This window comes from Talpa occidentalis, unplaced genomic scaffold (assembly GCF_014898055.3).
Source record: "Talpa occidentalis isolate TD23 unplaced genomic scaffold, MPIMG_talOcc4v2.1 talOcc4.6, whole genome shotgun sequence".
Classification (NCBI taxonomy): Eukaryota; Metazoa; Chordata; class Mammalia; order Eulipotyphla; family Talpidae; genus Talpa; species Talpa occidentalis.
In genome coordinates this window covers 44,222,253-44,249,232 of record NW_023604972.1, presented here as the reverse complement: position 1 = coordinate 44,249,232, position 26,980 = coordinate 44,222,253, and the positions used below count along the sequence as shown (strand labels likewise).

General features: G+C 39.4%; 1 protein-coding gene across 1 annotated transcript in view; it reads left to right on the top strand.

The window, feature by feature from the left end:
- Positions 1-26,980, top strand: part of PPEF2 (protein phosphatase with EF-hand domain 2) — a 50,179-nt gene that overhangs the window by 13,467 nt on the left and 9,732 nt on the right. The window contains 1 exon segment of the mRNA XM_037529313.1: positions 1,828-2,012. Within this exon segment, the coding sequence (XP_037385210.1) occupies positions 1,828-2,012 (185 nt within the window).

Sequence of the window (26,980 nt, the reverse complement as noted above, 5' to 3'; positions counted from 1 at the left end):
TTATCATTAGTGTTGTGTGCAAAAATGTTCTCCCAGTCGGTGGGGTTTCTCTTTGTTTTGGTTATTGTCTCTTTTGCTGTGCAGATCTTTGCCTTCACTATCACTGCTTTGGGTGATGTGTCTGTAAAGAAGTCACAGTATTTTTGATAACCACCATCATTATCTAATTTTGGAACATTTTCATACCCTAAGAAGAAACTCGTGTTCATAACAGTCACTGTTCATTCCCTGTCCCTTCTCCACCTGCCCCCCGCAGCCATAATCTGCTTGCTGTCTCTATGGATTTGCCTATTCTGAACATTTCATATAAATGGAATCATATGGTGTGTGGCCTTTGTTGTCTGGCTTCTTTCACTTAGCATAATGTTTTCAAGGTTCATCCATATTGTAACTTATTAGTTCTTTATTCCTTGTTATAGTGGATCCTTATCAATTCTGTGGATATACCACATTTTGTTTATCCATTCACTAGTTTACAGGCATTTTGGATTGTTTCCACATTTTGGCTATTATGAATACTGCTGCTATGAACATTCATCTCCAACTTTTGGTGTGAACATATGTTTTCAATTCTCTGTACTATATTCTTAGGTGTGCCATTGCTGGATCACATGGCAAAACACTGCCAACCTGTTTTTCACAGTGTCTATAACATTTTATATTTTTACCAACAATGTATGAGGTTTCCAGTTTCTGCAAGTTTCTCACCAGCACATTATTTTCTTTCTCTTAAAAATAGCCACCCTACTGAGTGTGAGTATCTCATTATGGTTTTGATTTATATTTCTTTAATAACTAGTGATTTTGAGCATCTTTTATGTGCTGATTGAAATTTGCATATCTTCTTAGGAGAAACGTCTATCCAAATCCTTTACCTATCTTTTAATCAGGTTATTTGTTCTTTTTTTTCCTGAAAAATTGACATTTGACATCACATTATCAGGGGTTATTTGTCCCTTAATTGTTGAGTTGTGAAATTTCTTTATATGTTCTGGGTACTATAGCTTCACCAAATAAATGATTTGTAAATATTTTCTTTGTTTTCATGGGTTGTCTTTTCAGTTTCTTGGTAGTATCTTTTGATTAACAGAAGCTCTTATTTTAAAAATTTCAATTTTTCTTTTTTGTTTTGTTGTTTGTGCTTGTGATACCATATCTAAAGAACCATCATGTAATCCAAGGTCATGAAGACTTCCTGTTTTCTTGTATGAGTTTTATAGATTTAGGTCTTAGAGTTAAGTCTGATCCATTTTGACTGAATTTTTGTTTATAGTGCCAGTAGAAATCTAGCTTCATTCTTTCACATGTGGATTCTAGTTGTCCCCTACCATCTGTTGAAAAACTATTTTTCACCATTGAGTGGTCTTGGAGTCCTTGTAGAAAATCAATTGATCATAAGTGTATGGGTTCAAAGTTGTTTTTATAAGCAGAATAAATTAGTATATTCTTGGAATGACTATTCAGGGTACCTTAACACTTTGGTTTGAATAATTGTTTTAAGGTCTAGCCTGTGCATTATAGGACATTTAGCAGCATCCTTGACCTTTATCTCCTAGATGCCTGTAACACCCTACTTCCACCCTAGTTGTAACATTCAAAAATGTCTTCAGATATTGCCAAATATTCTCAAGAGGGACAAAGCAAAAGTTGTTCCCAGTTGAGAGCCAATTGTGATCTACTAGTTTTGTGGGACTCTTGGTAGTTTAAACTAGATAGCAGGTCTTGGGTGTTTTTGTATGATTCCGAAAAGGAACCATATGTCCTAAAGAGGAAATGAACACTGGAAACTAAACTGACTCACGGAGATTACTTCCTCTCTCTGGTAAGGGCTCATATCCCTGGACGAGTTCGGGCAGACCCGGAAGCTCTTTCGCCCTCATATGAACATTGACATCACAGATGACTGCATCTGTGGCCTGGCTCGGAGCATTGACTTCAGTAAAGATGGCCACATCGCCATCACTGAGTTCCTGGAGGCTTTCCGCCTCATGGAGAAATTGGCTCAGAGAGCGGTGCCTCAGATTCCCTTCAAGTCATAAGATCTAGTGACAGTGTGTGCAGCAGGCCAGATGCCTACAAGGATAGCCTGCTCTCCATTGCATGAGGTGCCTCATAAACAATGTCATGCTCATCACTGGCATTGATCCTTTAATGTGTGCAACTTTATGCTGAGAATTTGCTTTTCAATATGTATCAGAATCACCTATTTGGGATGGCATGTATATGTGAGTGCTTTAAAACATAATAGGTGCCCTATACCCATCTTAGAATTTTCACAAAGTAGAACATGGTTATAAGTATTTTATTTATTTTTTTACTCTTTTTTAATATTTTATTTTATATAATTCTTACATCATTTTTCATTTTTGCACAATGTATGCATTTTCATTTTGGTTATATTCCCCATACAATTGCACCCCCCTTTATTATGACCCTAATCCTTCCTCTCCCCGGGTCCTCCGCCCTGCCGCCATAGTGTGTCTCTAGTTATAAGTATTTTAAATCCTAAAGTCTACTCCAGTTAAAAACCACTATTAATTCAATCCTCCTGACTTACTGTTTTTTAAAAATGTTTTATTGGTAAAGGAGTATCATAAAAAATTGTTTGTACCATAACCCAAACATGGATTTCATTCGTTGTTTATTTTTTTTGCATTATAACTATAGTGTTTATATAATTTAATGTTCTGCTTTTAAAAAATATGTTCACATCTAATTATAAACTCTTCTGTTACTACATAGTCTTCATGATTACAGTATGACTTCATGATTTCCTTTTAAACAGATACACTATAATCTATTCAGCCATTCCTCAATTGTTAAACGTGTATATTATTTCTAGTTTTTCATTATTATAAATAACTATGGTTAAAAACTTTGTATATATACCTTGCTTTACAAAATTTTTTTAAGTTCTACATTTTCTTAGAATGAAATTCCAGGAATAGTATTATTTTGTCAAGGGTATTGTATTTTTCTCTAAAAAGGTTTACTATAAGGAATTGGCTCTCTTGACTATAAAACCGAGAAATCTCAAGAACTGCATCCAGCTAGCTGGAGACTTGGAGAGTTGATGATGTGGTTCCAGTCTGAGTTGGATGGCCTGAGAACCAGGAGCGCTGATGGTTTAAGTTCCAATCTGAGTTTGATGCCAAAGGCAGGAGAATACAGTGTCCCAGTTTGAAGACTGTCAGGCAGAGAGATAAAATTCTTTCTTACTTAGTCTTTATTTTATTCAACCCTTCAACAAATTGGATGACAGTCTGTTTTACTCAATTTACTGATTCCAGGATTATCCAGAAATACCCTCACAGATGTAATCAGAAATAATGTTTAACCAAACAGCTGGGTGTCCTGTGACCAAGTTGACACATTATTTTTTTTAATTATGCCAAGCTTCATTTTTTTCCTTTATATATATAATATATATATATATATATATACACACACATCATCATTTATTTTTGTACAATGTATGCTTTCTCCTCTCAGGTATAGTTACCATAAAATTCCCACCACCAATTCACCCATGAATCATCACCATAATCCCTTGTGCTCTTCTCTACCATGTTTTGATCCCTCTACCACACACTCCCTTGCAGAATGTCTCTGATTTATAGTTGCCTTCTAACTTTATTTATTTATTATTATTGGTTTTTTTTTTTTTTAAAGTAATTTTTTTTTAAAGATTTATTTATTTATTTATACAAGCACTGGGCACAGTCAGAAGCGCGGGAGGGTGAGAGGATTCACCAGAGTCAGAGCAGGGAGCAGAACAGGCAGACTGATGAAATACACTGCTGAGGGGAGCAGCGGGCAGCAGGAGAGGTCTGTGCGCATGTGGGACCCTCCTCCGGTGGCCGGGGAGCAGCCGGGGATCGAACCAGCACTGCAGAGGCTACGGCAGCTTTGCAACCCAGCGCTCAACCGCTGCACCACCAGGGAGGCCCATTATTGGGTTTTTTTTCCTGATCCCATATTTGGTTCCCTTATGTTCCTCCTATAAGTGAAACCATCCGATATTTTTCTTTTTCCTTTTGTCTTATTTCACTGAGCATAATCCCTTCCAACTCTATCCATGTTTCTGTGAATGGCATGAGTTTATCTTTTTTAATTGCTGAATAGTATTCCATTGTGTATATATACCACATCTTCTTGATCCAGTCATCTATTTTTGGGCATTTGTGTTGTTTCCATAGCTTACATATTGCAAATACTGCTGTAATAAACATGGGGTGCAGGTATCCTTTTGAATTAATGTTTGCTCTTCTGGACTGAGAATAAACTATCATGAATTTACAAGTTTTGTGTGCAATCATTTCTAGTTTTTGCTAAATGTGAACAACTGAGCTCCATGCTATTTTATTAGTGGACGCAAGCACAGGTTAGGTTCTCTATGGATCCAGGCAGAGGGTAAAGAAGAGTACTGGTGGGTCTCCCCAGTGGCGCAGCGGTTGAGCGCTGGGTTGTGAAGCTGCTCCCCGCTCTGGCTCAGGTGAATCCTCTCACCCTCCCATGCTTCTGACTGTATCCAGTGCTTATATAAATAAATAAATATTAAAAAAAAAAAAAACCACGAGGCAGTATTTAAAAAAAAAAGAAGAAGAAGAAGAAGAGTCCTGGAGCCCTCAATGGCATTTCCAGGCTTTTAGTGATCTTTCTAAGCCACTTGTAGTGCGGCAACCGGGCACCAGCAGGCAGAGGGGCAGGCCTCCTAGCCCTCCACGAATCTTTACTCTGGGCTCTCTCTGGTGTAGACTCACAGTCTCTTCCTCTCATGGCTGTTCACCCCTGCACTGACCTCTGCCACACCCTTATAGGCACAGCCTCTCAGCTCAGGTGTGGCCTTCCACATGCCCACACCATACTCCAGGTGTCCATTGGGCATGCGTACCCCGAGCCCACGCTGCCAAGCGCTTTCTGCATTCAAGGCTGCAGATGACAGACACAAGGCCAACAGTGTAAAAGCCTGAGCAATCTTCATTTACCCTACACTACCTCTCCTATCTCATTTCATTTGTAACATAAGAAAATTGAGGTCCAAAAAGGTAATTGGCTATGATTTGGTTAATGACACAGTCAGGAACTGGATCCATGACCACTGGCTCCACCTGCTGTTCTTTCCAGCTTTTCCAGGACCCTATCATCTGTTTGGTTTGACTATAAGCAATTCCTGCATCCCCTGCTCCCTTGACTTGTGTGGCAAACACACCATACAGTGACTATCAACACCACTGACTCCCCATTTCCCCATATCCACGCCTTTGTGTGATCCCCTCCCTATGAATGCAGACAGGACCTTCAACTGGCTTCTACCCAATAGAATATGGTAAAGGGGATGAGGGTGTTACTCCTGTGATTATATCACATTGTATAAAATTCCATGTTAGTAGACTGGAGCAGGAGATTCTTGATGTCTTGGTGAAATAAGTAGCTATGTTGAGGGATACAAACCTGGTAAGAATTTTGGGCAATCTGTAGGATTTAAAGATGGTTTCCAATGATTGGCTACAAAAAGTGAGGGCATCAAGATGATGTGGTACATATACACAATGGAATATTACTCAGCAATCAAAAAAGATAAACACATGCAGTTTGCAGCAACATGGATGGAGCTAGAAGGGATCATGCTCAGCGAAATAAGTCAGAAAGAAAAAGAAAAATACCGGATGGTCTCACTCTTAGCAGGAATCTAGAAAACCTAAATAAGGGACCAGGAAAAAGACTAATTAATACAAAGTAAAAATCAAAATCAACAAGCAACTATAAACCAGAGACACACTATAGGGGTGGGGGCGGGAGAGGAAGGATTAGGGTCAAAATAAGGGGGGGTGCAATTGTATGGGGAATATAACAAAATGAAAATGCATACATTGTGCAAAAATGAAAAATGATGTTAGAATTATATAAAATAAAATACTAAAACAAAACAAAACAAAAAGTGAGGGACTCTGTCATACAGCTACAAGGAGATAAATTTTGCAACAACTGGAGTTGGGGCTCCAGCCGGGGCAGTTGGGGCTCTTGTACTGTGAGTGGCCAGTGAGAGGCTGTGAGAAGCTTGGAAGCAGATTCTTCTAGGTATAGCTGAGCCTTCAGATGAGAAGCAGCCTGGCCAGCCCAGAAAAGCTATGCCCAGAATTCTGACCCACAAAAATTGAGTTGATATGTATGTTCTAAACCCCTAAGTTTATGATCATTTGTTCCACAGCACAGAAGATGAACATATTTTGGTTCTGGAAGACTTTATTTTCTTATACCAACCGCTACTCCAGAAATGTCCATCATCGAGTGTTGTCAGGTTTCCTCCTCATCTGTGTGCCATCCCACCTTCACCGCCAGGTCTAGGGCCTAAGTTACAAGCTTACCTGATTTTAGATGGTGGCTGGTGAGAAAACAGGTCAGAAAATGTGGGGCCGAGAACAAGTATTTATCACGAGGCAGCCGGAGATACACAGGTAGCAACAGTGGCAGTGTCTGGAGCCCCAGGGGGCTAAATGTGAACAACTGAGCTTGTAGCAGTTGCCTTGTGCCCTGTGAGCAGCCAGTGAGAGGCTGTGAGAAGCCCCCTCCAGAGAAGCCCACAAAAGCCTATTAGCTCTTGGGGCCTCCCTGGTGACACAAGGGGTTAAGCCTCAGCACTACGAAGCAATCTGTAGCCACTGCAGCATGAATTCGAGCCCTAGCCTGCCAGGGAGCTACCCACATGGCGCAGCAGACCTCTCCTGACTGGCCCGCTGTTCCCCTTAGTGTATTTCAGCCAGTCTGCCCCTTCTGCTCCCCACTCTGTCTCTGGTGAATCCTCTCACCCCCACCTCTGGCCTATACCCCAGCTCTTGTATGCATAAATAAATAAATCTTAAAAAATAAAAACCTATTTAGCTCTTATGTGATTTATCAACAAAACAACACAGGCCAAGTTTAGGCCTAGTTTATAGAGATATATTATTTCCTGCTCTCTGTTCATGTAGACTACATCTCAAGGCTACATGTTATCTACTCGGCCACCTGTGCTGGAAGGTCATGGTGAAAAACACTCTAAGAAAACTATGTTTTCCAAGGATCCCTACAAGTACAACCCAGTCAAGTGTTAAGATATTTTATTAAATACAGATGACTCATGTGTTTATCTTATTCTTAGTTATTGAGAGGTGACTAGTTACACTAGTGAATTTGTGTTTGTAACCTTCTGACATATGTTGTGCTGACAGCTCAAATTCACAAATAACTTCCCCAACTTTGTTGTGATCAAAGGTAGACAAGTATTTTGAGGCTTCCAAAGAACAACTCCGAGACAATGAGTTAGAGCCCTGGATTCACTCTTATATAGGGAAATACTACGGAGAGCAGTCCATGAAGACTGTCTCTCTCCAACCAAAGGCAAACGTGGAGATTACAGAGCAGAAAGTCACAAAGTTTCACAGAGTAAAGGGATAGTCAGTATAAAAAGAACTGGGCTCGACACTTGGGATTAGCTGGTTGAGTAGAGCTTAGTGGGTAAGATTCTTTCACCCCGAGTTCCTTTCTCAAGTCTAGCTAGCACAGTCACAAATTCACATCTGGCTGCTCTGCTATCTAACCAGCTTCTGGGAGGCAGTTGCTCTGGTTCCTTCTTCTGGTGCCCTCACTGCCGGCCTATACCCTCAGGCTCCAAGTCCTGGGTACGCCCCACACACAGTCAAGGCGGAGCAAATGTCTCTCATTAGTTAGCACAGTGAATTAATAGGGGGTTGGTTTCAAGGGAGTTTTAATTGAAAAGAAGTTTAAAAATTGTGTTTAGGAAGAAGGAGCAAAATTACACCTCTAATTCAGTGATTTAACCTTAACTGCTAATTAAAATCATCTAGGGAGATTATAAAACAGTCTGCCTGCAGCCCCACTCCAGACCAATTAAATCAAAATCTTTGAGTGAGAGGCCGTGTTATCAGTAGAGGTTCATGCTCCCCAGGTGATTCTAGTGCACACCCAGTGTGAGTACTGCTGATTTAATTAGTTTACTCTGCAATAGTAAAGGCTGATTGGTAAGACTTTAAATGCCACTTGACTGATATAACTGCAGATATGAAAGGCTAATTCAGAGTCAAACATTTTTGGATTAGATGAATAATCCAAATACCCCCCCAAATATCAAAAACCTCCCAAATAGTCTAACAAGAAAGTCTGATGTGGGGTCTGGCTTGGAGCTGGGGCCTCTAGCAGCTCCTTGGGGCAATTTTACGGTTGTCCCGGCAGTCCAGGGCATGGCCAGGGATGCAGGCTTTGGGGAACTCACCCTGATGCGCCTCAGGCCTTTCTTCTGGCTTGTGGGCCATCAGGGGCTGGGTCCCCCTGCTGAGAAGACAAGGGGGCAGCTTCAGGTTCAGCATCAAGAGCAGGGAGTAGCCTGGATCACACCGTGGAAGGTCTGCAGATGTGGCACAAGGCTCTAGCATGAGCTGGTCTTCCACCCCAGTAAAGTTTTGGGTGAAATTTTGGAAACAAATCTAATTGCCAAAATTAACCTTTGAAGTTTTTCTTATGCTCATGAGATAATTTTGTAATTAAAAAACAACACCCAAAATACATATCTTAAACCAAATCATAGCTTGATGTCTCCCTTAAAAAGAGCCATTACATCTCAATAATTTCTTGAGGGCCTCCCGTGGTAGCACAGCGGTTGAGCGTTGGGCTGCGCAGCTGCCCGAGCCTCTGCAGCGCCGGTTCGATCCCCGGCTGCCGGGTGAGGGTCCCACATGGCGCACAGACCTCTCCTGCCGCCCGCTGCTCCCCTCAGCAATGTACTTCATTCCTCCTGCCTGTTCTGCTCCCCGCTCTGGCTCTGGTGAATTCTTGCACCCTCCCGCGCTTCTGACTACCCAGTGCTTGTATAAATAAATAAATAAATAAATCTTTAAAAAAATAATTTCTTGAGGCACTAGATGTCACTCTAAGCAAATGCTCTGATGCCTTATCACTGACCAGGTGGAAATGTGGAAGTTACCTGGCAAAAGGGAAGGGAAGCCATGCCCCTTAATTCTGGGCTGTGCATTTACGTGTTAACTTCCCAGCCTGGACACCTAATTTTGTTTCCAAAATTTCTAAATTCATGCAGAACTTTCCTGAAATTAGGAAAGAGCTTTGGGGGGGGGGGGGGGAATCCAAACCGTTTTAAAGCTTCTGTATCTACCTACTAAATATTAAGAGCTACAGGGGCCCAAGGAATGCGTGAATCAGACAGGAGTTTGTAGTCAGAAAAATCCAGATTGGGGACTCTGCAGGACAAATACCTGATTTCTTCAACAAATAATTTACAAAGAGAAAATAGGAAGAGTCAAAGTAGAAAACTTTAGATTAAAAGAGGTTTAGGAGAGGGCCTCCCCGGTGGCGCAGCGGTTGAGCACCGGGTTTGCGAAGCTGCTTGAGGCCTCTGTGCCGGTTTGATCCCTGGCTGCTCCCCGGGCACCGGAGGAGGGTCCCACAAGGCGCGCAGACCTCTCCTGCCGCCCGCTGCTCCCCTCAGCAGTGCACTAAGTTCCTTCTGCCTGTTCTGCCCCCCGCTCTGGCTCTGGTGAATTCTCTCACCCTCCCGCGCTTCTGACTGTACCCAGTGCTTGTATAAATAAATAAATAAATCTTTTTTTTTTTTAAAAAAAGAGGTTTAGGAGATATATCAAGCAGTTGCAATGTATGGAATTTATTTGGATTCCTAATCAAAGACTTTCTTAGGAAGAAAAGGCCCTCAGAGAGGTGTGACTACTGATTAAATAATAATAGCATTAAGGAATTACTGCTAATTTTAAGGTACAATAATGAAATGATATTGTAATCATTTTGTTTTTAAGTCCTTAGAGAAACATTGAAATATTGGGCTGTCAGAAAGTCATGACACATCTTTGCTTGAAAAGCATAGAAAAAAAATACATCGTGACTTTCCAACAACCCAATATTTACTGGGATTTGTCTCAAAATGGGGAGCAGAGGGTGAAGTCACAGATGAAATGATGGTGGATGAAATGGATGTATGGATGAAATCATGCTGATTCTTGTGGATCATTGCTAAAACTAGGTGATGACTGCCTGAGGGTTAATTATATTTTTTACTCTTTTTGGTTTGAGTTTTTCTATAATAAACATTGTTTAAACTTAGACATTGTTGAGGTGGGAGAAAATAAATGACCTACTTGCCAAAGGAACTGGTCAAATGCTCTTTCTCAGGGAAAAATTGATGCTAAATAAGAATGACTGAGAGCATTAAGCTTTTTACTGGACAAGAGTTAATTATAGTCCATTTATAAGTTTTGGACTAGGGGAAAAAAATCATCTAATCTCTAAGTCTAATTTCCTCAGCTCTAATATGGGCATCACACAAATTATTTTCCTGGGAAGTCATGAGACTTAAATAAAAACATGTAAAACTATTTTGAAATCCACAAAGTACAGCCCAAGTGTTAACAGTCATTTTTTTTTGTGATAACTCTAGTCCATTTACTCACACATATTCCAAAAAACATTTATAAAGTGTCAGATCTTCTGTTAGACCCTGGGCATACAAATGTGATAGGACACTAGCTCTGTTTTGCATAATTCAGTGTTTCTCAACCTTGCACACCTTTAAAAATACCAGTACCTGGACTTCATCCCAAACCAATTAAATCAGAGTCTCCATGTTTAGGTTTTCCTTTTTTAATTTTTTAACACTCACAAGCTATTGATTCTCTTGTGCAGCCAGGGTGGAGAAGCATTTGTCTAAATGATCTTTGTTCAGTGAGTCATTTTAAGCAATCATTTAGAAGACTGTCTTGGTTCATGCAGTTTTTAAGCAAATTTTATTGACCCCAGACACTTCTAGGTATTCACTCCCTGGAAGGACAGGCCTTGTCCAGCTGCACACCTATATTGTCTGATGGCCACATCTGCTCACACGAAAGTCAGGCAATTCCAGGTATTTCCCATGGAATTTTTTTCATTGTGTTTTTCCTTATAGGGGATTTGTCATTTCCAAAATGTTTGAGTATCGTAAACTTCTAGTTTCAGATATGAGCAGCGGAGACCAGGAAGTTTCTGAGTCACATTCCAGGTCAGACATTCTGGAGTCTACCCCTGAGTCATGCTGAGCCCCGAAACCATGGGGTTTGAGGTGGGATAGAGTGCGCCTAGCCACACTGTTTAGCTGGCACATAATTCCACACAGCAGCTTCCTGTTTTGGGCTTCCTGTTTGTTTCAGATGGGTCTGAAAAGAGAGAAATAGGATCAGTTGCTATGCCTAAAAAAGGGAAGAAAATCTTGATTAAGAGTATAAAGTTGGGCTTCCCCAGTGGCGCAGCAGTTGAGCACTGGGTTGCGAAGCTGCCCATCAGCCTCTGCAGCGCCAGTTCGATCCCCGGCTGCTCCCCGGACACCAGAGGAGGGTCCCACATGGCGCAACAGACCTCTCCTGCCGCCCGCTGCTCCCCTCAGCAGTGTGCTTCTGTCCTTCTGCCTGCTCTGCTCCCCGGTCTGGCTCTGGTGAATCCTCTCACCCTCCTGTGCTTCTGACTGTATCTCACCCTCCCATGCTTGTTTAAAATAAATAAATAAATCTTAAAAAAAAAAAAAGAGAGAGAATAAAGTTTCTCGAAAGACAAAATAATGCTGTGAAAGCTGAGTCCCTGATTCTCCAAGTCTCTGCTAAATGCATAAGTTGTGCAAAGCTGAAAAAATATTTATTTGCAGGGCCTCCCTGATGGCGCAGAGGTTAAAGACAGCACTATCAAGCTATCAGCAGCCACTGCAGTGCCAGTTCAACCCCTGGCCAGCCAGGAAGTGACCCACATGGGGCACCAGACCTCTCCTGTCTCACCTGCTGCTCCCCTCAGCAGTGTATTTCAGTGCATTTGCCTGTTCTGCTCCCCACTCTCTCTGGTGAATCCTTTTACCCCCCCGTACCTCTGACTTACACCCCAGTTCTTGTATACATAAACAAATCTTTTAAAAATATGTTTATTTGCATAGGATCTTATTTTATTCCTCACCTCTGTCTATCTGGGCATCTTTTTTCCTCAGCACATCCTGAAATATAAGCATCTAAATGGATCTTTCCAGGCATTGGGGGAGGACAACTCATATTCAGAATCTCAGATGCCAAGAGATGCCCCAGAGCTACCCCTACCAGCTGTGCATCCTTGAGTGAATTTCTTAACTGTTTCCCTATCTGTAAGGTGGGGTTCATGACAGTACCTGCATCATAAGGTTGCTGGAAGGATTAAATGAGATAATGCTTAAAAGTAATAAAGAACCTTTAGCACAGTGTCCATCATAAACTATGAATGAGTTTACCTCAGGGTCTGCCACTGGAACCCCTAGACCAGTGCTCCCTAAACCTTTATATACATGTGAATCACCTGTGATCTTGTTTAAAAGCACAGAGTATAGTGTTTTAGTTTGAGAGAATGAGGAAGTTCTAGAGATGGAGCAGTGAGTTTGCACAGCAATGTGAATATACTTAATGCTACTAAATATACTTTGAAAAAGTTTAAAAACGGTTAATTTTATATTACATACATTCTACTACAATTAATTCACCCCTTTAAAAAAAAAAAAAAAAAAGAGCTCTCGGCCTTAGCGCCATCTTCCCGGAAGCCTCCGCGCCATGAGAGCCAAGTGAAGGAAGAAGCGAATGCGCAGGCTGAAGCGCAAAAGAAGAAAGATGAGGCAGAGGTCCAAGTAAACTAGTAACACCCATGAAGCCACAGAAACAGAAATAAGGAAAGCCGGAGGCCAGGGACGCTGGTACAAATTGTTGGACTGCATGCTACTGTCTAGAACTTTGTCTCAGTGAATCTAGAACATCCATCACCATCTGGTCGCTGCGAACACCTTTGAGAGACCCACCGTGCTCGTACCAAAACAGTCCCTTTTGGTCCTTTGCCCTGGACCTGTGACATTCTGGACTAGTTCTGTTCTCAGTTGGCTGAATGTAACACATGTACAATCAACCATCCCTTCTGCTGTCTTGGCTGAAGAAAAAAAATTAACAAAAAAATAAATAAATAAATAAATAAATAAATAAATAAAAATTAAAAAAAAAAAAGAAAAAGCATATTCTATCTCATTTCTAGCCAGCTCCTGGGTGAGACCAAAGATACTGTTGAAGACTACACTTTGCATAGCAAGGTCCAACAGATAATGAATCACCACCATCAAATTTGTATCACACTTTCCAGTTGATAGATGGCATTTATTGCCCCTGTGTCTGTGATCCCACAGTAACCACAAAACAACCAGTGCAATTCTTCCTCTCTCGCAGCTCTTAATCTTGGTAGTAACCCCTTTATCAAACTGGGCTATCTTCATATCTCTATAGAGTCAGATCTAACTCAAGTGCCTCTGCACATTTTTCTGTTTTGATTCCTCGTTTTTTTTTAGGCCAAATCTCTCAAAAAAAATTCTTACCCCATCAATTAAGGCCTTAACTTCTACGTTTGTGTTCATTGTTCTGGCTAAAGATGGGCAGGATCCTCTAGCCTAAATAGGAAGCATTTGCTTCACCCATTGGATGCTTGCCTTCCTCCCAATTTGGTGGGAGCATTTCAAGCATTTCCTGTTTTTACCATCTCACTGAGGACACGTTAAAAACTGTCATGTCTGTTGAGTGTGAGACAAGTCAGCACTTGGAATTCTAGTCTTCTTTGTTTGGTTGTCACCGCTACCTACCAGCAATGAAACAGCTGGGAGCTCTCTACTAGAGTGTGAGCTGCACGATCAATGCCCCCCTCCCCCCAAATAAACAAGAGTTCTCCCAGTGTGGCCTACTTAAGCTAGAAAGCGATTATCCTTCCCAAGAGAGCTACAAATATGGCCCTAATTAGTGCATTTGCCAACAGCTGCTGCTTCCTGTCCCAGAAGTTCATGGCAAGTTTAGACTTTGGGATGTCACTGCATATCAGAGTAATTTGCAGTAATCCTGCAGCGATGTAACCTTTTCCTGAGCATTTGGGAACAAGTATAAGATCACTGAGACATCCTTATTCAAAAGAGTAAAACAGTGGTCTTGTCAGCTTTTCTATTCCTAGAAGTAACCATGGGGCAGAGGCCAATGTACCCCCACAAATAGGACACCCTAGCACCACCAGCAGGGGTCTCAGGGGGTCTCAAGTTTCAAAAGGAAGGAGGCAGAACAGGGACCCCAAGGTTCAAGTGCCTTACATCAGTGGTTTTCCGCAAGAGCATCACTTGGGAAGGTGAGGGCCTGAAGTACTGATGCTTGGGCCCATCCCAGATCAATTGAATCAGAATGTCCAGGGCTGGGACCAGGCCATCAAGAGTTGTTTTTTAAAAGTAAGTCTATTTATATGTAGATATACATTTGTTAAAATAACAATTTATTGAAATATATTTAACAATCAATAAAGTTCATCCGTTTAAAGTGCATAATTCAGAGGTTTTAGTGTATTTACAGAATAGTGTGTCATCACCACTATCTAATTCCACAACTTTTTAACCACCCCAAAAGTAAATCCCATACTCATTTAGCAGTCACTCCCATTCCTGACTCTCCCTGACCCTGGCAACTACTAATCTATTTTCTGTCTCTATGACTGTCTTTTCTGGGCATTTAATATAAATGGAATCATACAATATGTGGCTATTTGTGTCTGACTCCTTGATTCACTCTTGACTTTCTTTTTTTTTTTTTAAAGACTTATTTATTCATGCATGCAAGAACCGGGGTACAGGCCAGATGTGCAGGAAGGTGAGAGGATTCACCAGAGACAGAGCGGGGAACAGAACAGGCAGACTGACTGAAATACACTGCTGAGGGGAGCAGCGGGTGAGCCAGGAGATTTCTGCCACGCCATGTGGGTATCTCCCTAGCTGGGAATCTAACCGGCACTGCAGAGGATGTGGACAGCTTCACAGCGCTGCGTTCAACCACCTGCGCCACTAGGCGCGCACTTATTTTCAAAGTGCAAAGTGAATTGGCACTTCATTCCCCTTCTTTGCTGAGTAATATTCCACTGTGTGGTTAAACCACATTTTGTTGACCCATTCATCAGATGATGCACATTTAGAATGCTTTCCCTTCTTAGTTATTATAAATAATGCTGCTATGAACATTTGCTTACCAGTTTTTATGTAGATACATGAGTGAAATTGTGGATTATAGCTCTTTTCCCTATGTTCCAAAATGTCTGAGGACCATGTTGATTTATAAGATGAAATGAATTTTGTTCAAAAATTAAGTGCTTTTATCTTTTTACTTAGAAGAGAATCTAGATGAGCAAGGTAGAACAGATTCTTGATTTAGTCATGTGTCCTAAGCTCCAGAAAACCGATCTTTGTGTGAGCCTCATCAAGTAAGCATCCAGGGGTTTATAAAACCAATTTAAATCCACTCAGAAAACACAAGAAAATGACAACCACCCAAGTATTCTGCGCTTCTCTTGATGGATTCTCAAAGTGTTGGCAGGACAAAATTTTAATTGTCTAAGATCTCTCTGCACTGATTATGTCATGCCTGCCTTTCTGAGGACGTAGAGAAAAAGTCCTCTCATTGTTGCATTGTCCTAACCAGGTTAGTCAGCAACCCCACTCTCACCCCTAGGTTTAGTCTGCTTCCACACTGCTAAGGGATGGAGGGCACCAGACATTTTCTCTTTGCTCTAATCTGTCCTCCTACTTTAACTGAATGAGTCTTGGTGCCTCTGAATGAACTAAACAGGACATTGTTGCTCAAATGCTCCCTTATATATACTTTGCTCTACTTACACATGTTTCTTTGCATGCTTGCTTAGAAGTAATGAGACTCCATTAACAAAGTCAAAAAATGACTCACAAAAATTGCAACATAGATAAATCTTCCACTAACAGGCAAGAAAAAGATATATAACTCAGTTTTAAAAATGGGCATCAAAAACATTGATAGAAAAGATAGGATAGAGAGAGACTGGCAGGGGAAAGAGAGATGTGATAAAGCAAAAATAGTTGACTTGATAATATAATCTGGGTGGTGACTATGAATGTTTATTGTAAAATTCTTTCAGCTTTGCTGTCTTTCAAATATTTCATAATAAAATATTGAGGTGTGGAGGAATTGGATAAAGGTCTCCAAGAGGTTCAAACTTGGAGTTACAATTCCAGGGGATGTCATGTACAACACAATGACTGCAGTTAACAGGCCATGTGTATACTGAAAGTTAAGAGAGTAGATTGTATAAGATCACATCATAGGAAAACAACATTTTTTTCTTCTGGGGGTATCTTCATGAGATGATAGATGCTAACTGAACCTATTGTGCTAATTATTTCACAATACATGAAAGTCAAGTCATTATGCTGTACCCCTTAAACTGATACAGTGCTTGCTACATGTCAATTACATCTCAATAAAAATGGGAAAATACTATGTATACTTTTCCCCATTTGATTTTTTTCATTTAAAATTATAATCATCAATTCACAGTAGTGTCTACAGGTAACTCCACCTTTCTTTCTCTCTCCATAACTAAATAAGTTGTAATAGGAAGTTTAACTTAAAATTTGTACAAAACAAAAATAATTGGGAGGAGGGGGATCAACTTAAGAGACAAGAATCACACTATAATGCTTTAACTGCCTCTGAGTAAAATGCTATGAAAGGAACCTGACTTGACAAAGTGCTGCACTGGCTGAGCTGTTAGTGTCCCACAGTTGATGCTATTAAAGACTGAATACCCAGGCTCTGGTGAAAATACTGCAGACACTGGATTGATCTGTCTGGACCAGAAAAGTGATGTGCACCATCTATGCAGCATAGATCGGGAGTGTACAGTACTTCTTTTGAAGAAAATGGATATTTATCCTTTCAAATACACTGGAGCAGGAGATGAATGCATTTTTGTGCAAGAAGGGAAGAATTTCCAGCTTCCTCTGACACTGAGTTAGCTCAGACTAAGATTTTGAGTTAAGGGACACTCTGGAGGTTTTCTCTGTGGGAGATGGAGACAACATAGGCAGTGGCTGAACTTTGCTAGCACACAGGAGGGCTGTCTTCTAGACTAGTGCTCCCCCACTTACCCACGTTAAAAGCCTGTTTCCCCCACTGACTGATATGCGGGAAGGCTTTCTCTGTATATACATGATTCATGCACAGTTCAATGCATTTATTTTAAGTATTTTTAAATCGAAACTCCCAAGGTGTATTTCCCAACCAAACTACTAACACACTATGGATTTTTCTAGTTGTTGCAATTATGTGTCCTCATTGTTCATTGGCAAAACCCTAGTGTCTCCTCAAAGAATTTTTCATGTCTCATAAATAACCACAAAGATGTGTTATAATAAGAGACAAAGCTCTTAACCCAGTGAAGTATTAGGTGTTGACCTGCAAGGGAAACTCCTGTCCAATTCCTATGTAAATGAGGGTTATCAGAACTCATTTTTTAAATATGACACATCAGAATCTATCTATATATATACATATATCTTTATATCATCAAGGTCATCTAGAAGCGAGACTTCAGAGGAAACCTTGATGATATTGGGTATTTCATTTTTCCTGTTGTACAGGTAATTGCCTTTCAGTTATAAATAATATATATTTTTAAAGATACAGACATCCAGGAAGCTTGAAAATTAAAGAATTCCATTTAATTTATTGTCATTTTATTTTACAGTCATGGCATGTATTTTTATTTGATTATTTACGCATTATCTTATATACTCATGTAGATTTTTTTTTTAAAGATTTATTTATTTATTTATACAAGCACTGGGTACAGTCAGAAGCACGGGAGGGTCAGAGAATTCACCAGAGCCAGGAACAGAACAGGCAGACTGACAAAATACACTGCTGAGGGGAGCAATGGGTGCAGCAGGAGAGGTCTGTGTGCCGTGTGGGACCCTTGCCGGAGGCCGGAGATGGAACCTGCGCTGCAGAGGCTGTGAGCAGCTTCGCAGCCCAGAGCTCAACGGCTGCGCCACCAGGGGAGGCCCCTCATGTAGATTTTAAATCTTACTTCGATATTTGTTCTACATCAGGGCTTTAAAATAGTGATTGAGAAAAAATTGTGTAAGAGGAACAATAACACATTCTACATAAATCAGCCTTTTTTTGTTATTCTGCAAATGTAGAATCCTCTTTTTCTCCTCCATACTTTTAGCAATATGTGTAGGAAAAATAACGGGAATATCAATAGTAATGAGAGGAACGTGATGAGGTAAGCCTTCAGGATAGGAATAATATTTACATAAACTTGATCCTTTTGAAATTTCTCTTCCTATTTCAAATACTGTTTAACCTTGAAGAAGGGTTTTTTAATCAGTTGCTGGCAATTTTGTTCACAATTTGTTTGCTTATAGCATTTCACAGATCTAAGATAATTGGTTATGCGTTAATATTTTCTGCTTATTGGTTTTTAAATTGCACTTACAGCCCTCTTTGTAAAAGTATTTCAAGTGAAAGTTAATTTTTATAATAAAAATTTACCACAAATAACTCTTACGAAAATGAATCAATATGCTCTTGATGAAAAATTTTAGTATTCTGCTTATGGGGAAATATAGCATTTATGTTTATTTTCAAAGTGCTTCATTTTTTCTTTATGCACAAAACAACAAAAAAGGGCAGTTAAAAATGTTTTTATTTTTTTACATTGTCATTTTTGAACAGTATTTGATTTCTACCCTCAGGTGTCACCCCTATAGCTCTCCCACCACCACATCACCCGTGATCCATCACCACAGTCCCTCGAGCTCGTCTCTCCCCTCTTTTGACCCCCCTCCCACCCCCTCCGCTATTGTATGCCTCAGATCATGGTCAGCTTGCCAGTTTTGTCTTTTTCCTGACCCAAAAAGGGCATTTTGTATATCATTTTGTATATCATTTATCATTTTGTATATCATTATTAACACTTTGGAATTTTTCTTGTTTTCATGAAAAACGATAAAAATTGAAATAAAAATTGTCATGGTACAGTAGAAAATAAAACTCTTGTACCTTTGAGGATTTACCAATACATCAAATGAATTATCTACATCTTAATATATGGGTATAGACAGGACAAATAATCATATCTACCTGGCAAAGTCTTTGTAAGAATCAAATGAAATAATAAATATTTGAAGGACTGTTCCTTAGTGAGTTATTTATAGAATAGACCAATGTGTTTTTTTAATTTACTGGGAAAATATTCCTAATAAACATTAAATATTTTATACTGTACTTGAACGCATGTATGTGTGCGTGGGTAAGTGTGATATGGATCCTGAATTGGGGCACACCGTCTAAGGTATTTGAAGCGTGATCTATGTTCCAATTATTTAATATCCTCCAAAATCTTTTATTCATCCTTTGTTACCCAATGACATGAATTTTAGCCAAGCTCTTGAAGAACATGCTTGATCCAGTGTCATGCTATAGAAATAGAAAAGGGCTCTATTCTAATAGTTTCCAAGTTAAGAAATAATGCTCTCCTTTTACTTGCAGATAGAGTGGAAAGATGAAAGTGGTGTTTCTGATTGCTTTTCTCTTGGTGACAGCTCATTGCACACTGGTAAGCAACCTCTTAATGTCCATTTCTGCAGGTCAGCCTTGGTGCATATTCCAAACACTTGGTTATCTCAATCTTCAAAGGAAAAAAAATCCATTATTGGAGTCACAGCCACAGTCTCCATTCATTTTAAGTTTCTTTGAAGCTGAAAGTAGTTACTTAAACCTGTTTTTAAAAACCCTGTTAGAAAAGTAAGAGGTTTGACTCAAGTGCAGTGGGAAGCTGATTCTCAATTTTAGCTGCACTTGAAATTGCTTGGGAATCTTTGAAAAGTCCTGATGTCTGGTTCCCACTTCCACCCTACCCCCCAAATTTGACTCAATTAGCTTGTGCTGGGCGGGACCCCTTGCACCCAGAATTTTACTTTATTGTATTTTAATTATTTTTTATTAATTGTTTTACATCAGTGTTCATTTTTAAACAATATTTGCTTCCCCCCCCCACCCCCTCAGGTGTAGTCCCCATAATTTCCTTCACCAATGCACCCGTGCACCATCACCTCAGTCCCCTGTGCTCCTCCCTCCCTCCCTCTGATCCTCTCCCTCCTCCCCTGCAGTATGTCTCTGGTTTATAATTGTCCGTTTTTGCTTTGTTGTGTTTTGTACTGTTATTATTTTTTTACACTAATGTCTTATTTGTTTCCGCTATATTCCTGCTGTAAGTGAAACCATCCGATATTTTTCTTTTTCCTTCTGGCTTATTTCACTGAGCATAATTCCTTCTAGCTCCATCCACGTTGCTGTGAATGGCATGAGTTTATCTTTTTTGATTGCTGAATAACATTCCATTGTGTATATATATGCCACATCTTGACCCAGTCATCTATTTTTGGGCATTTGGGTTGTTTCCAGGTTTTACCTATTATAAATAGTGCTGCAATATACATCGGGGTACAGGTGTTCTTTTGAATCAATGTTTTTGTGTCCTTTGAGTAGATCCTTAGGAGTGGAATTGCCAGGTCATATGGAAGCTCCATTTTTAGTAGACTGAGGAACCTCCAGACAGCTTTCCATAGTGGATGGACAAGTTTGCACTCCCACCAGAGTGTAGGAGAGTTCCTTTTTCACCACATTCTCGCCAACATTTGCTGTTTTGTTGCTTGTTTTTTTGATATCACACCCAGAATTTTATAAGCTCTCAGGTTACTGTTCCTCTGCGAGCCAGGGTTGAGAAGCACTGATTGAGCAAGTGCTACTTACAGGGGAGCTGCCATTGCTCTGGAATAGCCCTGGATGAACTTTGAAACAAGTAGCCCAGAGATGGTAGGTTAAGCAAGACTACAGCTCAAGTGATTGTTGTGAACAAGAAAACAGTGAGAAGGCTGAGAGTATTATGTGAGATAATATTCCTAGCATGACGAAGGGTTAGTGCATAGGCGAGATCATTCACTCACTCTATAAACAAATTTTTCTATATTTACAAGAGACAGGTAATAGTGTTAGGTGTCAGGATTATATAAATAACAAAACACTGTCCCTGTCTTCAAGGAATTCAGTGTAAATTTCCTAATTCATTATTACCATTAGTATCATTAGTATTCATTTCCTCAGTTTGCTAATATGCCTCTTAATTTTCACAGGCACGAAAATTTCATTCTGGAGTTTACCATCATCATTTCTTTTACTGGAAGGTAATTATGTTTTCTTAAAAAACCTAAATTAGAAATGTTTGCTGCTTCTAGAAAGAAAATATTTGATATTTTCAAAAAGTAGTATTTTCTGCAACGTAAAGTATGATTATAAGATTTCCTCTAAGGTAAAAATGAAAAATAGAAGGTAGAAATAGGAAATAGTCTGGTTGGCATAGCTACAAATTAATTCTGCAGTTCCTGCCAGCTGGGAGAATCATCTCAGAGATACAGACCACTACAAGCCTCTGAAATACAGCCAGACAAGCCCCGGGCCTCCTCTTGTCTGGCTGAACAATACCCTTCTCAAGATACAGTTTAGAAAATTGTCTTTTGCAAAGAAGGGGATAACTTAAATCATGAGGTTTCTTTTACCAGTTTTGCATCATCTGGTTTTAACAGATGCCAATTTACTACATACAGCCCATGAATATTTTCTTTTTAGAATTTTATTATGTTTCTACTTTTCAGAGTCGATCAAAGAATGACCCCACTACCTCCTCACTTTGTAAAGTTGTTAAATACATTCATTTTAATACCCAAAGTTCCTCATAAAAAGTTACATGCATTAATTCCTTTTAAAGGACATTAATGACAGATTTCCAGGGTTTTTTTTGCCAAGCAAATGCAGAGATACATTTATACCAATTGCAGTAATAATCTTTAGCTTAGATTTTTATCTAAGGATTGTGACTTCTTTACGGATTGTGGCTGTGTTGTGTCTTCCAGAAGATGGCAGAAGTAGCTTTCAAAGCTCAGGTTTCTCTCCAAGAAAGCCTCCAAAGCAGTCAGCTCTCTGCTCCACCTTGGCTCTGGACTGTCTTTCTTTTGGTAGTCTAAATTAAAAGGCAGAGAGAAATCAGTTTCTAGGTCTTTGGGTTGTGTTTTCAACAGATTTAATATCTGGAAAACTTTTATAATGGTACTTATCTTGGCAATCTCCCAACTCTCTTCTATTTTATATGATTGTCCAATTTACATTTTTACTAATCACAAGCATTAAAGCAATTTTTGCAATTTTTCCTTAGAAATATCTTATTTTCTTCAGAGCATTAAAAAAAAATCTACTTGAACCAAAACAAAGTTTTCTAACAGTTAAAATGTCATGTAATTGTTTTTTTTTTTTCCTTTGCAGCAATGCCAGAAATTATTGAATATCTGTGTAAGTTTTCTTTCTTGATTTTTCTATCATTATAAAGACTTGAAAAAGGAGTGGAATTTCTAGAAAACAAAGGGAAAGATGTAGGCAATGTGGAATCACGTTGGAGAATTTTGTTGTCATATACTGGTTCCTTTTCCATTTATATCTTTTTTATTTTTAATTTGTTTTTTAATCTTAAAATCAGTTAATAGCCACCAAGTATTGAGTTATGTTGAGTATTCATTAAGATTCAAAACCAAAGCAGACATTTTGAAATCACGCTTCATTAGAGAAAACTGAAAGCCACTCATCTTGGCTGACTTTTAGATGTATGCCTCCTCCGTGAAAGAATATCCAGGAATCAACAAGTAACCTAATTGTGCTCCAACAAACAAAATTGTTTTAAATTTTCCCGTTAACATGAAGGCAACATAGTACTAATGATTAAGGCTGCCTGGGCTTGAATCTGCTAATACTTTATACCTGTAACCTAACAACTTAATGGTGCCTCAGCTTCCTTGTATGTATAATGGTCAAAATAATACTTGCTCTAAGTATTCTAAGTTTTTCATGAGTGAGTCATGTAAAGCACTTCTAATATTGCACCACATAATTATTGCTATTAAATGTTAACTCTTGGTTAAAATAAAAAAAGGTATTTTAGTTTCCAACTTATCACAAACTCTGTTGTTTTCTCAGCCCTGTTCCATGAAAGGTCAGAGCAATTCAGAACAAGCAAGTAACTCACAAAGGACAGGGTGCTTTAAACAATTTATTTTTAAGCAGTGGGCTTCGAAGGCAAGTTCCTGATACTTAAAATACAGTTATTTAATTTATGATACAATTATGAGAAATCAGCTTTCCCAAGCTTAACTGTAAGGCAACAGATAACCTTTCGTTTATTAATCTTTTTTTTTTCCAGAGTGATTTAGAGGAACAATTTTCAAATTAGGATAGATGTTTTATAAATAATACTGTTGCCGATCTGCTGGGTCTTGTGCTCTAGCGATTGAGGAATAATCACTGACAAACCGGACTGAAGATTAGCAAGTTCAGGTTTATTGCAAGGACTCCTGTCAACAGGAGGGGGTCCCAAGGAGGACCCTATTGCTAGGGGGTTGGTTTCCTTTTTACAGGGGCTTTTTGGGACTCCCCACTGCTCTCAAAATCCCCCAGGGGCTTTTTTCTACTGTGGGGTGCTTTCCCACTGCCCTGCTTTGCCTTATGGCCCCCTTTATGTTACTCAGAGGTATGAAGTGATCACAGGCGTTGTTCCTTCCCCCACCTCTCCTGTGGCTGTCAGCCTTTGCCCCTTAGGCACCCCAACCCCCGCCCCCTTCAATACCTGGCAGTTTCCTAACCAATTGAGTATATTCTTTGTTGGACAACAAACCGCCTCCCACATCTTTCAGCAAGAGAAATAAAACACTAAATTTAGTAGTAAAGTCACCTTTCCCCAATGAATTAGGATATAATTAAAAGATATTTTTAAAATATTTTCTGGAGGAGGGGACACTAGTCTACTCAATTAAAAGAAACATTTTTATTGTCCAAAGGGCTTTTTTTATAATTAAATTTATTTATTTCCTTACATCATTGTTAATTTTTGGACAGTGTTTGATTTCTCCCCTCAGGTGTAGTCCCTGTAGTTCTTCCACCAACGCAGCATCCACGATCCGTCACCACAGTCCTTGGTGTTCATCCCTCTCCTGTCTTCTTTTTTTTTTTAAAGATTTATTTATTTATTTATTCATTCATTCATTCATTTATTCATTCATTCGTTTGTTTGTTTGTTTATACAAGCACTGGGTACAATTAGAAGCGCGGGAGGGTGAGAGAATTCACCAGAGCCAGAGCGGGGAGCAGAGCAGAGCAGAGCAGGCAGAAGGACCGAAGTACACTGCTGAGGGGAGCAGCGGGCGGCAGCTGGGAATCGAGCCGGCGCTGCAGAGGCTGCGGGCAGCTTCGCAACCCAGCGCTCAACTGCTGCGCCACCGGGGAGGCCCACTCCCCTGTCTTGACCCCTCTCTCATCCCCTCTCCTGTTTGCCTCCGATCTATAGTCAGCCTGTAAGTTTTGGCTTTTTCCTGACCCTTTGGTCATTTTCCCTATAGTCTACCCATAAAAGAAACCATCTGATATTTTTCTTTTTCCTTCAGAGAGCTATTTTTTCTCCCCCGGCACCTATCACAACATTCATTCATAGGACCGCAAGTTCTTTTCCATCAATTCTTACTTTCCATCACTTCTCCAAGTGGAGTAGGCTGACATTTCACTTGAATTGAATCCCTTTCCCTCCGACTTCCTTTTTTCTGATCATTTTCTTCCACATGATTCAGGAAGGTATCTCAGCTCTTTTAGAGTGCTTAATATATTCAATCATTACGTTGCTTGGCAAAAATCCTGCTCTTGTTTGTTTACAACAATGCTAACTGATGTTGGTACACATTGTAAACTCTTCCAGTGATGCCATAGTAACACTTGTGGGGCTGTTCCTGTTTGAACAATGCCCATCCCTGTGATATCTATAATACACCTTCCTCATGGATTTGAATGTATGTGGCCAAAGGAACAACTCCATATCTTCTAAAAGGCCTACAGAACAGACCATGGGAGTCTCTCTTCCTTCCCTTTGGGTTGGTCATTTTGTTGATTTCCTGGAAGATGGTGGTTCCAGCTTAAATGTCTAGATCATTTTCAAAATAGAACTTCAAATTTTTATTTGTGTGAATTATATGTTCCACATATAATGAAATTGCTAATTAATAGAAGAACCGAAACTTATGAATCTCTCTGGAAAGCATTACCACTACTTGAAAAGTAATTGATATCACTTAAACTTTTCATTACATGTTTCCTACTAAAAATATCTGAGAAGGAAATTATTTAAGAAAGAGAACATTTACTTTCAATCTATATAATTTTTATTTTAAAAATATTTCTATAGTTAATCTTTACATTTCTGATTTTCAGAAGTCCTGCCATAACCTATAGTGTTTATTTATCTTGCTTGGAATATATGGTATTTCTTGACTCATTCATTGTTTTAAGAAAATTATTAGCCATTATTGGTTCAAAGATGACCTCTGTACTATTCCCTTTGTACTCGTCTTAAACTTTAAGGACACTTTCACCCTTTACAGGGAGTCTCATATGTCTCTTATGTGCTTTTCAGTATTTTTTTCATCATTTTGTTTTGCTCTGCTTCAGTCTGAATACTTTCTTCTGATCTTTCATTTCACTAATTCTGTGTATAGGTGTATTCAATCTGGTATTAAACCAATTTATTGAATTCTTCATTCCAGTTACATTTTTCATTTCTAAAGTATCTATTTGATGCCAAGTTTACAGTCTCACCTTTAAATTTCTTGAGCATTTTAAACATAGTGATTTTAGAGTCAGAGTCTGATCACTCCACTTCTTGACTCTCCCTGGGATCTGCTTCTGTTTTCGGCTTTTTTCCTTTTATTTTCACCTGAGTCTTATTCTGGCTTCTTCACGCACTTTGGATCCTTATTTTAAGCCTGTTTGTTTTCAGTTGAGTGGTGAACATTGTTTTTGTGAATTGCCAAGAAAATTTAGGTTCTGGATGAAGCTGTCTTCCTCCAGAGAGGATTTACTTCTGATTTTCTTGGATCTGAGACTTCAGGCACAACATTCACAGACTAGATTATTCCAACTGGAGACTGAGATGATTAGAGCAAGTCCCCATTCACTCTCACTTTCAGAATAAAGTCACTGGGTCCAAACCATAAGCCTGAAAAAATACCAGGTCCCCTTGTCTCTGGCAGTTCCTGAACTTAAATATTTCTCCCATACCTGCAGGTTTCTCTAAAACGCTGTTCTACTTTTCAGTCATACTTTTGGAATTGCCAGTTGCCTTGAGAATTAAATGCATCCCTGGGATTCTTGCCATATCTGTAATCTTGAGTCCATAAAGACTCATTTTCTTACAACTCTGTTATCTAACAGATGCTTAAAATTTTTTTGTCCAACTCTTCTAGTTGTTCTCCCTTGGAGAATTAGCTGGAACAACAGGCTGGACAGAGAACATTTGATTTCTTTTGTAAAGATCAGATAAAAATGTGAAATTTCATTGATTAACTGTCATGAGCAAAAAATGGTATTAGTTGAAAATGCTTCCCTCCTTACCAATATAAATTTTTAAAAAATGACTATGCAAGAAATAGCTCTGTGATAATTCTATATTGCATATTTATAAATGTGTTTTTGTCTTGATTTTTCTTTTACCAGAGGAAACTACCAATGAACAGAAGAATTACCACAGCCCCCACACAACCATTTCCACCAATAACAGAAACTACTCCCTTCTACCCTGAACCATCATTCCCTCTCACCCCAAACAACCGGGGAGATTATGATCCTTGATGATCTGAAGGCTCATCACAGCCAAACATAGCTTCTTCTGCCTCCATATGTTATCCAAACACCACAGCTAAAATCAGACATTATCTTGCTGTACTTTGTACCATAGTGTGTTCTATTCAGTATTCTGGATAAAATAACAATGCTTCAATAAAAATGTTTATATGCTATATTATTTCCAAGTAGATTTTTACTTTCCATCATTATTGGCATTTTAAAGAGGGAGCAGGAAAATGAACAGAGGAATTTAGGAAATAGGATCCTTTTATGTCTGGGAAGTCATATGCCAGCTAGGACTCACTCTAGAGTGAGGGAAGAGTGGAAACATAATATAGGGG